Source organism: Gopherus evgoodei, chromosome 5, assembly GCF_007399415.2.
Source record: "Gopherus evgoodei ecotype Sinaloan lineage chromosome 5, rGopEvg1_v1.p, whole genome shotgun sequence".
Classification (NCBI taxonomy): Eukaryota; Metazoa; Chordata; order Testudines; family Testudinidae; genus Gopherus; species Gopherus evgoodei.
In genome coordinates this window covers 117,590,589-117,602,526 of record NC_044326.1, presented here as the reverse complement: position 1 = coordinate 117,602,526, position 11,938 = coordinate 117,590,589, and the positions used below count along the sequence as shown (strand labels likewise).

The 11,938-nt window shown below is 38.5% G+C and overlaps 1 protein-coding gene across 8 annotated transcripts in view; it reads right to left on the bottom strand.

Moving 5' to 3' along the window:
• STPG2 (sperm tail PG-rich repeat containing 2) overlaps positions 1–11,938 on the bottom strand; it is a 422,300-nt gene that overhangs the window by 29,138 nt on the left and 381,224 nt on the right. For 4 of the 8 annotated variants that reach the window (XM_030564760.1, XM_030564769.1, XM_030564766.1 and 1 more), the window contains 2 exons: positions 2,461–2,611; positions 11–321 (listed from right to left, as the gene is read on the bottom strand). The exons of 1 other annotated variant lie outside the window; for it this stretch is intronic. In XM_030564760.1, coding sequence (XP_030420620.1) covers positions 2,474–2,611 — 138 coding nt within the window. In that variant the 3' untranslated portion in view covers positions 11–321; positions 2,461–2,473. Of the gene's footprint in view, positions 1–10; positions 322–838; positions 898–2,460; positions 2,612–11,938 lie in introns of those variants that run through there. 3 more of the 8 variants (XM_030564764.1, XM_030564761.1, XM_030564763.1) reach the window with 2 other exon arrangements.

Below are 11,938 nucleotides of genomic sequence, written 5' to 3'. Positions count from 1 at the left end.
GGAGAGTGGGGAGAAAAAAGACAAAAGGAAAGAAATGTTTCATCTCATATTTTTATTTGCAGTTGTACTTTAAAAGAGGACAGTCAGCGCTTCATGAGTTAAAGAACTGGAACAGATTCTGATAGTAGGAAAAAAGTACAGAGGGGGGGAAATTAAATAAGATCTCTTGCAAGACCAGCTTTACTATCTCTGGAGGTTATAAGAGCAATCATGTTCCTTTGAGCCACTGATGGAGGACATCATAAAAATGTAGGCACTCCTTTGGAAGAGAACTTTCAGCTTGACTTGGTCATTAATAGGCACTAATGCTGGATTATGCCTCTGTGAAACAAAAAAGAAAAATCTGGTTCACTAAGTCTGACTCTTCTAAACTTTAATTAAAGGAATCCTTTCAAACATCCTCCACTTATTAGAAACATAAAATTCTATCGGGTCATGTTGCTTTAAGAGACGCATCACACTACACTAGGCAACTGATGAATCATAGCATGGGCTGTTTGGGTATATGTCTTCTTCATTTGCAATGTCTAGTCATGGTTGACTATCCAGTCCAAAACTAGTGCAGTGCATAGGCTGCCCTTTAAAACTTAGCTGCCACACAATATGACTGTTGCATCATGTTCTATCTTGTAGGCATGCATCCAGTGTAGGAAGACTAAGGCTCAATGAACCATGGAAGTTTAGTTCACAAAGGGGATGATGAACCAAATCTTATGGTTTGGTTTGAAAGATTGGAAGTTATTCAGGTTTGCTTGGATGTTTGGTTTTGATTAACTTGAACTGTCAAGGTGTTAATCCCATGGGTAGCCCCTTTCCTTACCTACCACTGATGTCTCTTCTAACAAGCCCCAGGACCTCACTTTCTTTCCTAAGGTATCTTCAGAGGGTGAGGGGACCCTGGGATTGGTTAGCGAGAGAAAACAAGAAACATCAATTTGGGGGAAGGGAGGTGCACCAGCATGCCAGCTGTGCTAACTTCACCCCATATTCACTGAACGTTTGTGGGCTAGTCACAGAAACAAAACTTGAATTCCTGTTTCAGTTTGAATCACTCTGACATTGGTATTTGTACCGTTAGCGAACTGTTGTAAAGCGCATTGGATAAAAGCGCTATATAAAAAAAAACAAAACTTTTTTTGTTCTACAAATAAAAGCACACAACTCATATTTTAATATCAGTAGTCTTACCTTTCTAATGCGATGGGCGTGCCCTTTCTCCCCTACTGTGGCAGCCCCCAAGCTGGGGCTGGGAAGGAGCGGGGTCTCTCCCCCGCCACAGCAACCACAGAGCCAAGGCTGGGAAGGAGGGCCATCTCTCCCTAGCAGCCTCAGCCCTGGAGCTGGAGAAAGTTGCCTCTTTCTCTGGCCACCGCAGTCCTACACATCCCAAATTCTCCCCAACTCCTTCTCTCACCCCACTGCCCCCTCCCACCTATCCCCTATTCCCCCCCCACACACACACACCCCAGGCATCTAATTAATGGAGCCACACCTGCACGGCTCCACTAGTTAGGTGGGTGGCCCTTCATTCTCTTGTTTGCGGCCACTCAGGCATGCACCTTAGAGGGAACTATCATGGACCACCTGAATGGAGCTCACAGACTACTGGCGGTCCACGGACCACAGTTTGAGAACCTCTGCCTTAGAAGTTGTGCTTTTTAGTGAGCTAACAAAATATTGGCTAACTTGTTAACAATAGGGTAAGAAACAAAGTCATAGTTCATTAACATATTGAAAGACAAAATAAAAGTCTATTTTAAATATTAAAAAATGCTGCTTTGTCTCAGGTACTGTCATGTGGTAGCATGGGTAAATGCTTACTTTTCAGTGGTGATCACTGTACATTTGCAGATATCTTTAAGTCAGATTTCTGAACTTTAATATTGTTTTATACTGAAGTTCACCTTTAATTTAGCAACTTGCCCATCAGAGCTCAATTATTTCTGCCTGACTTTGCAATAAAGCCACAATCCTTTATTGCAAAGTGATCACATTAACAGAGTACAATCCAGTGTTAGTATTAGGAGTTCATTGCTTCAGCTGATAAAGGACTTGAACTGTGGAAAAGCCTGCCATCTACATTTCATTTATGTGGAGTTTCTATGGTTTTCTCTAAAGAAGTAAGGGAAATATTTATTTGGGAAGTAGAAAGCTAATAAACTTTCCTTTCCATGCCTAGCACAATTATAGTTTGATTTAACTATGAGTACAGCGTGCCACTGTAACACTTATTCAAAAATTGCTATCTATCAGCCCTCTTGAGTGCAAATATTAATATGGAGGGAAAAATTTGCAAATATATTACCAATTTCCTTTACTATGTGGAATAAAGAGACAGTAATTTCCCATATTAAATAAAGTTAAAATTAATATGTTTTGTAATTTTGAGACTATACTAGAAAATGTAACAACCTAATATGAACTCTTCAATCTTTTAGTAATATAGGTAAGCGTATTCACCATTGAAGAATTCCTAAATAGACACACAAAGTGTGCCTGGGTGCACTGCCTCATATTTGCAAACAGTGTTGTCCATCTGAGTTGCAACAGGATTCTGTAAGGTAGCATTAAATGTTCTCTTCAGGACAGTGTCCTTAAACAATGGGCTTAGCTGTGGAGACATAAATACATGAATTTCAGTCAGATCAACAGTAAACATACATGAGCAGAATTCTACAATAATCTTGCTTATATACTTCCTAGGAAAGAAAGATTCTACTTGCCAGAAGAGACTGCTTCCTCCGATACAGGTTATACAAAGCTCTTGTATGGAAAAGCACTCAACATTATCTACTACAGCTAAGAATACCTTATTACACTGTGACATTTTGAATTATTGAGCTATAAACAATGCTGAAAACTGCAGGTGCTCAGCACCACTGAAAATCAGGCAAGTTATTTAGATGCCTACATATGCATGTAAAACCATAAGTTTAGGAACCTTTTTAAAAAAAAATTATGGGGCATGGTGATGGGAGTCTTAGTAGGATGAGTGAAGGGAAGGAGGAAAGAACAAAAAACAAGAGGGAAAGGAATGCTGTGTTTGGACATTATTATTGTCCAAGACAACAATCATTTACATTTGTGTCTCAGATTTTGTTTAGTTTTTACTCTTTTTTTAATTGTATTTATTTGTTAGCTATTTCATGATCAGTCACAGGGGTAAGAGTAGAGAAGCCAGCAAAGAGATTAACAAATTTAAAGTAAATGCACTTTCTTAGGCTTAAAATACAAAAATAAAACCATTCTGGAGACTGCTGACACACAGGTCTTTAGGGAGTCTTGACTACTTTTTAGTAGCTGGATGTCCTGGCTATTTGCATGATATAGAATTGAGCTACGGACTGGACCTATGAACATCACATCCCCACCATCTTGAAAGGCTCTCTTCTCATGATGATCCTCCCTTTGGAAGTTTACAGCTGAACGCAGTCCATCAACAACCCCCGATGCATTGATCAGAGAGGGCTGCTAGAAAGTGATACTGTTTGAGGTCCTCTTTCCCCTGTAGTCACTGAGTCTGCTGTGCTTTCTCCACATTTTTAAGCCCCATCCTTTTCGACATTCTTAAGCCTCAAGCAGTCATGAGACCTCAAGATAATCTTGTGAACTGAACTCATGTCAGCAGGCTGTGCAGTATCTAGGTTGTGAGGTGGCCCATTCAAGACCAATGACCTTAACTGATTCACATTTCCACTCAGTACAAACCCACACCCCCCAGGTCAGCAAACAAAGGAAGCAGATGTGCGCAGCTGTCAAAGTTCCTTCCCCACTCTGAACTCTTAAAAAGGCGGCTTTTAATTAAAGAAAGAAAGGTAAAAATCATCTTTGTAAAATCAAGATGGAAAATAACTTTACAGGGAGCAAAGAATCCTGTGGCACCTTATAGACTAACAGACGTTTTGGAGCATGAGCTTTCGTGGGTGAATACCCACTTCTTCAGATGCATCTTTACAGATCCAGACTAACACGGCTACCCCTCTGAAACTTTACAGGGTAATCAGATTCATACAGTCCAGAGGAACCCCCTTTAGCCTTAGGTTCAAAGTTATAGCAAACAGAGGTAAATCCTCTTAGCAAAAAGGAACATTTACAAGTTGAGAAAACAAAGATAAAACTAACACGCCTTACCTGGCTGTTACTTACAAGTTTGAAATATGAGAGACTGGTTCAGAAAGATTTGGAGAGCCTGGATTGATATCTGGTCCCTCCTAGTTCCAAGAGTGAACAACCCCAAAACAAAGAGCACACAAACAAAAGCCTTCCCCCCACCAAGATTTGAAAGTATCTTGTCCCTTTATTGGTCCTTTGGGTCAGGTGTCAGCAATCTAGGTTACCTGAGCTTCTTAACCCTTTAGAGGTAAAAGGATTTTGGTGTCTGGCCAGGAGGGATTTTATAGTATTGTATACAGGAGGGCTGTTCCCTTCCCTTTATAGTTATGACACTGACCTTCAGAAAACAGGAGAGATTTTACTGAAACCAACCCTAACTTTACAGAGCAAATAAAAAGAGACTCATTAGAATGTGTCTGGAGAACCTCCTCAACCCAGAAAGAGGAAACAAACTGTTATATCATGACAAGGGTGGAAAGAAGTTTGTTATCCTTTTAGCACTTTTCAGACTTGATCTGCTTGCAGAAAAACATAAGAAAGTCCAGAATTTTCCTCTCTGGAACTGTATGTGAGTGCTAAGGTCTTGATCCTGGAAGTTCTGACTTTCAGTAATGATGAGAAGAACATGCTTGATAGGATTTCCCCCCCTCCATATTTCTTTCTCACGGGCAGCCAACTTCACAAGGAGTTTTATTACGGTCCACCAGCAGTGAGAATACACTTGTATTTTAGTCTGATATCAAAGTATCTGTGATGAATTCAGATGTCTCCGAAAGAATACAGAAACATATGTTTATTTAAGATGTAGTTTATATTCATTTATTTTTATTTACTTTAAAATGGAAATTTCCCTACTTATAAAGTATGAACTTTTCAACATATTTTAATTTCCATGACAAATCAGTCATTAGCACCGCTGCAGAGAGTATCAATAAAGGTGCCCATTATGGTTGTTTTTGCTACGTGAACACCTGTCCACTAGCAACCGGGACTAAGATCAGAAACTCATTTTACATAGGCCACTGAACAACCATTAGATGATAACTTTTAGTCACTATCAACCTGAGTCAGCTCGGAGCTGGTGCCTAGAGGTAAAAAGCCCTAGATCACATTACCAGTCCTTTGATCCTTCCTACTCCCAAAAATAGCCAGTTCCAATCTCTACTTTTTACTGGGCCTTAACCACTGGATATGCATAATAAAACAAGCCTTCAATGATCACAGATTTATTTATCATGCAACAACTCTCATATGAAATCTCAACTGACTGCTAAGTGAAGTATTAAAAGAATTCAGTGTTGGCACAAAAGCTGTTAAAAGCAAAAAAAGATTAAGAGCTTTTTCTTTATTCCATAAAAAATGTCTGCATTAAGTTAAAAACGAAAACTAAAAAAATAAATAAAAACAATATGGATTATATTTTTAAATCTCCAAAGACAAAAGATGGCAAACATCTCTCTGAATGAAAAGAAGAAATTTGGCTAATGTTGTTTTTCAGCCTCTGATCAAAGAACAGTATCATTTTTTGTTGGAAAAGTGACAGATCACAAGCTAGCATTTCTCAATCCTAGAAGATTTCCCATAGAAATACAGAAAAAACTCTTATCTCTTTCTTTGATACTTTTAAGATATCTTGCTTTAACTCTCAGGCCATAATTAAAAATCATACAATACACACATCTCAGATGCATTGTGAAGTTGATCACTTCCAACATCCAAGACATATATTTATTATATGACACTGTCATAATGTCTTTAGGAAATGATTATTGGGCTGCAACATAGTTAATTAGCCAGAACACTAAAATAACTAAGACCAGGTGAATCTGACTAATTAATTAATCAATCAAAACCAAGTAAACATTATATTATAATCTCCCATCCTGTATGTATCAGCTATATAATTCACAATCTTCATCAGACACTCAGATTGTTCCTTTACTGTAAACCATAAAAGGAGTATATAAATTAAATGAAAAGAAGACTTGCTAATGACTTGATTAAGGATACAGCTACTCAGTACTTAGCTCAAGAGAATTCATACGAGTATTCTTTATCACGTAGGTGGTCCTTTTGAACTATGTCTTCAAGCCACCAGGGCCTGATAAAATACATCCTAGAATACTCAAGGAGCTGACTGAGGAGATATCTGAGCCATTAGTGATTATCTTCAAAAACTCATGGAAGATGGGAGAGATTCCAGAGGACTGGAAAAGGACAAATATGGTGCCAATCTATAAAAAGGGCAATAAGGACAACCTGGTGAATTACAAACCAGTCATCTTAACTTCAGTACCTGTAAAGATAATGGAGAAAATAATCAAGCAATCAGTTTGCAAACACCTAGAAGATAAAAGTGGTAGCAAACAGTCAGCATGGATTTGTCAAGAACAAATTGTGTCAAACCTACCTAACAGTTTCTTTGACAGGGTAACAAGACTTGTGAATATGAGGGACATGGTAGATGTGGTATACCTTGAATTCAGTAAGGCTTTTGATAAAGTCTTGCATGACATTCTCATAAACAAACTAGGGAAATACAACCTAGATGGAGCTACTATAAGATGGGTGCATAACTGGATGGAAAAACGGTCCCAGTAGTTATCAGTGGTTCATAGTCAGTCTGGAAGGGCATATTAAGTGGGGTCCTGCAGGGATCATTCCTGGATCCGGTTCTGTTCAATATCTTCATCGATTATTTAGATAATGGTAGGGGGAATATACTTACGAAGTTTGCAAATGATACAAAGCTGAGAGGGGTTGCAAGTGCTTTGGAGGATACAATTAATATTCAAAATGATCTGGACAAACTGGAGAAATGGTCTGACGCATATAGGATGAAATTCAATAAGGACAAATGCAAAGAACTCCACTTAGGATGGAACAACCAATTGTACACATACAAAATAGGAAATGACTGCCTAGGAAGGAGTACTGCAGAAAGGGATCTAGGGACTACAGTGGATCACAAGCTAAATATGACACAACAGTGTAACACTGTTTCAAAAACAGTTAACATCATTTTGGCCTATATTAGCAAGACGTGAGAAATAATTCTTCTTGTTCTCCTTCATGCTGATAAGGCCTTATCTGGAGTCATGTGTCCAGTTCTGGGCATAACATTTCAGGAAAGATGTAGACAAATTGGAGAAAATCCAGAGGAGAACAACAAAAATTATTAAAGCTCTAGAAAACATTATAAGAACATAAGAACGGCTGTACAAGGTCAGACCAAAGGTCCATCTAGCCCAGTATCCTGTCTACCGACAGTGGCCAGTGCCAGGTGCCCCAGAGGGGGTGAACTTAACAGGCAATAATCAAGTGATTTCTCTCCTGCCATCCATCTCCATCCTCTGACAAACAGAGGCTAGGGACACCATTCCTTACTCATCCTTGCTAATAGCAATTAATGGACTTAACCACCATGAATTTATCCAGTTCTCTTTTAAATGCTGTTATAGTCCTAGCTTTCACAACCTCCTCAGGTAAGGAGTTCCACAAGTTGACTGTGCACTGTGTGCAGAAGAACTTCCTTGTATTTGTTTTAAACCTGCTGCCTATTAATTTCATTTGGTGACCTCTAGTTATTGTATTATGGGAATAAGTAAATAATTTTTCCTTATTCACTTTCTCCACATCACTCATGATTTTATATACCTCTATCATATCCCCCCTTAGTCTCCTCTTTTCCAAGCTGAAGAGTCCTAACCTCTTTAATCTCTCCTCACATGGGACCCGTTTCAAACCCCTAATCATTTTAGTTGCCCTTTTTTGAAGCTTTTCTAGTGCCAGTATATCTTTTTTGAGATGAGGAGACCACATCTGTACGCAGTATTTGAGATGTGGGCGTACCATCGATTTATATAAGGGCAATCTATGATGAAAGATTGAAAACACTGAGTTTGTTTAATCTGGAGAAGAGAAAACTAAGGGGGAACATGACAGTTTTCAAGTATATCAAAGGTTGTTAGAAGGAAGAGGATGAAATTTTGTTTTTGTTAAGCTCTAAGGATAGGACAAGAGGCAATGGGCTTAAATTGCAGCAAGGGAGATTTAAGTTGGACATTGGGAAAAACTTTGTCACTGAAAGAGTAGTTAAGAACTTGAGTGAACTGCCTACGGAGTTGTGGAATCTCTGTCATTAGAGGTTTTTAAGAACAGGTAGACAGACCCCTGTCAGGAATGGTCTAGTTATTACACAGTCTGGTCTTGAGTGCAAGGGACTGAACTAGATGACCTTCTGAAGTCCCTTCCAGTTCTACAGTTCTATGATTCTGTGACTGCAGGACCACCTATACCAATAAAGGTTTGCAGGATCAGGATCAGGCTTGGTAAAATTGAGTTAATTCAAATGCATATGGGCATCCCACTATTCAGGTGTTTTACGTTTTTGTAATTACTAATGCGCAATATCACAAAATATTTTATGCATAAAGATTACAATAAATTAAGGAGAAAAGGATCACTTTAAGGTGAAATTTCAAGGGAGGAAGTAATTCTTTGTCCTGGAGGGAAGGAAGGACAGAGATTATAAATAGATGTGTCAGGACATGCTCATGTGGATCCCCAACTTCTGAGGCAGAGATCAGGGGATCAGTGAGGAATAGGTGGCCATATTCTCAAAGATGTCTGGGAGCGGATTCTGGAGACCATCATGGCAATTTTGAATTTGCTAAGTCAGTTAAAGTGGCAATGGATGGGGATGATCTTTCTCCCTGAAACAGGAAAAAAGCAATAGCATTCTTAACCTTCTGTGGCTTAAAAAGTAGGGAGTTTGGAAGTTTATAATAAAGGGAACTGCAATATTCAGCAAGGGAAATGGGTGATAGAAATGAAGGGCCTAATTCTCATTTACACCTAGGCCACTTTACTCTCCTCTGTTCGTGTACAGGGTCCTTAAAGTGGGAGTAGATTATATTTAAACCCACTTTAATATCCCTTTACATGATTAGAACAGTTTTAATGCCCTTCCTGTAGATAAGACTAGGGCCTGAAGATTTCAGTAGAGGCAGGGTCATAATAATTAAACATTCTAGAAACTTTCTAGTAAGTTCTGAAACACAGAAATGGGAACGATTGGTGAAAAAAAGTTTTCATCATGAATAAATCCAAGATTTCTGACCTTGGGAGCAAACTAAAGCCAGATTTACAGAGTCATGAAGTCAGAAACATGGGACTAGAGCTAGGGAACTATTTCTAGTGAATGATATATTTTACAAACAGAGGCCTTTCTTCTGTGCATGAGTTATTTATTTGTTATTTATTTGTCATTGTTCCATTAGCTAATGAAGTTCTAGGCTTCCAGAACTGCTTCACAGCCATCACCAACTTGAGCAGACACACGTAGCACACAGTATGGTATGCAAGCGGTGTGTTCGATGGGAAACTCTGGGCTCTAAGGATGAGGTCTACAGCTTTGAAGTTATTTGGACATATAAATTGAATAAATGCAGATATACCGTATAAGGTACTGAATTTTAGAAGGACATAAAGTGCTGCTTACAACTCAGGATTATTGAGCATAAAAGACAATCTTCTGATGAAGTAATTTAAACCATATTTTAACTCTGCATATGCTGTATACAACTAAACTCCTGATTTGAGTATAGATGTTAGTCCCATCAGCTGGATAAGAAATTAATATTAAGAACAGTCTCTGTAGTATATATCTACAAGAAGGCCATTCCTTTGGACCTCTGAATTTGCATTCTACCTTTTGTTAAAAGGAGCCTAATCAAAAAGCAGTCCATGAAAAAATCAGAAATATCTCTGAAACTAAGCCCCGGAATTTGCAGTTTTAGTGGATGCAAAAAGAGTACAATGCTTTGATATCTGCATTTTAAATTAAACATCTTCAGAGGATATTATTTACAATTTGAGCAAAAGCAACACTGTTTTCATATGTATTACCCTGAACTTCTGCAGCAGCCAAAATGTGCTGAATTCGGCCTTTAGGTAGATGTGTGTGCATGCACCACTAAGTTTACTATGCTTGCATGAATGCAAATGAAAGTTGAGTTTAGCCCAAAGAGTTTTTACACTTGACTGATATCATTTTCCTCTAACTGTTTCGCACATATACTCAATAAATCAACATCAATAAATGACACTAGATTATTTTTTACAATACATGTCTCCTTCCACAAGGAGAACTGCTTTAAGGTACAAATGCCTCTCCTATGCACCACTATTTTTGAAGTATATCCTATGGTATGTTGTTCCAGAGACAGTATTTTGCCTAGAAGATAAAATATCAGATCAAATTGAACACATATGCTGCAATTTTTTCTCATGGTCTTATAACAGTATGAGGGTTATATATGAAGGTTATTTAACAGCAATTGTTGTTCTCCAGATATATTGCCACAGCATATTCCCATGTGTGGCACTCTGTACCTCAAAGTAGTACCATGGGTCCCCCATATTCACTACTGTGACATTATATGTTTTCAAAGTATTCCTTGTGATATAGCATTTTAAAAGTCTTGATCTGCAGAACATTAATATCTTGTTGAATTATATGTACTATAATTGTATGTGAAGTTATGAAGTATTGCTATAAGTGTTACTGAAATATGTTGTGAGGTTGGGAACACCCACAACCAGTCTTTCAGTTACAACAAAGGAGTAGTCATCAAAAGCCAAAAGACATTAATGATTCATCAACACACAATTCACTATCCCAGAGACTTGAGAAGGTATGTACATCTACCAACGTCACAGCAAAGACCTTTCCAGCAAGCTGGAAGAAAGTATAAAAGAGAGACAGTGACATCATCACTGTGCTTCTCTCCCCTCTCCAACTCAACAGCTGGAAGAACATCTGGAGGACAAAGACTTTGAATTGAGGAAGTTTGGCCAAACACTGGAAAAGGGTCCAGTCTGTGTACTGAAGAATTGCAAAAGTTTAGGATTTAGAATGCATGTTTACTTTTTTATTTTCTTAACCTATCTCTGAACTTTATGCCTATTATAATCATTTAAAATCTTTATGTAGTTGTTAATCTTATTTTAATGTTTTACCCTTACCAGTGAGTTTGTTTAAAATGCTTGTGAAATCTGAACTCATATTACAAAGGCTGGTGCATGTGCACTTTCTTATGAAGAAGTGGCAAACCAAGTAATGTGCTTGCACTGGCCCAGCCTCTGACCAGTGCAAGATGGTACAATTCTGGTGTGTAAGACTGGGGAGCTGAGGGGAATTGGCTAGAGCCTCTCTATTGACGGTTCATGTGTGGCTAGGAGATCATTCATGTAACACAGTTAAGTGTGTCCCAGCATGTGGATATCTGTATAAGTGCAATCCTATTAGACATTTGTAGCTTGACATCAGCATCACAGTGTGAGAGGCAGCCCAGGTTGGTGGGTTTGGAAGGCTCAGGGTCCCATAGTCCATGTTGCACTCTGGGGACCTCATCACACCATAGTAGAGTCATTGACCTCAAGACATGAGTCACAACATCATTGAAAGCTGTACAGTTATCTCAGTTCCAGCTTTCTGGAATAGAAAATATAAAAGATGTTGTTTCTTAATTATCCCCCAGTTCCTTGCTACCACTAGAAATTATCAAAACTCAAATAAAGGCGTGAATCTGTAGAAGCAATACATTCAGAGAAGTTGTTGCTTAAAAATAACCTTCTCCCTTTGTCTCTGCAGGTCCCCCTGTAGGAGACTAGCAAGGGAGACAGCCCTCAGGAAGAGGGGTTGCTGTGCACCATTAAAAAGAGACAGAAGCACTGCTCTCCTGGAATGAACATCCTATCTGGATTTATCATAGAGAAATTTAGCTCTATAAAAATATAAATTGAAACCCATTGATGAGTC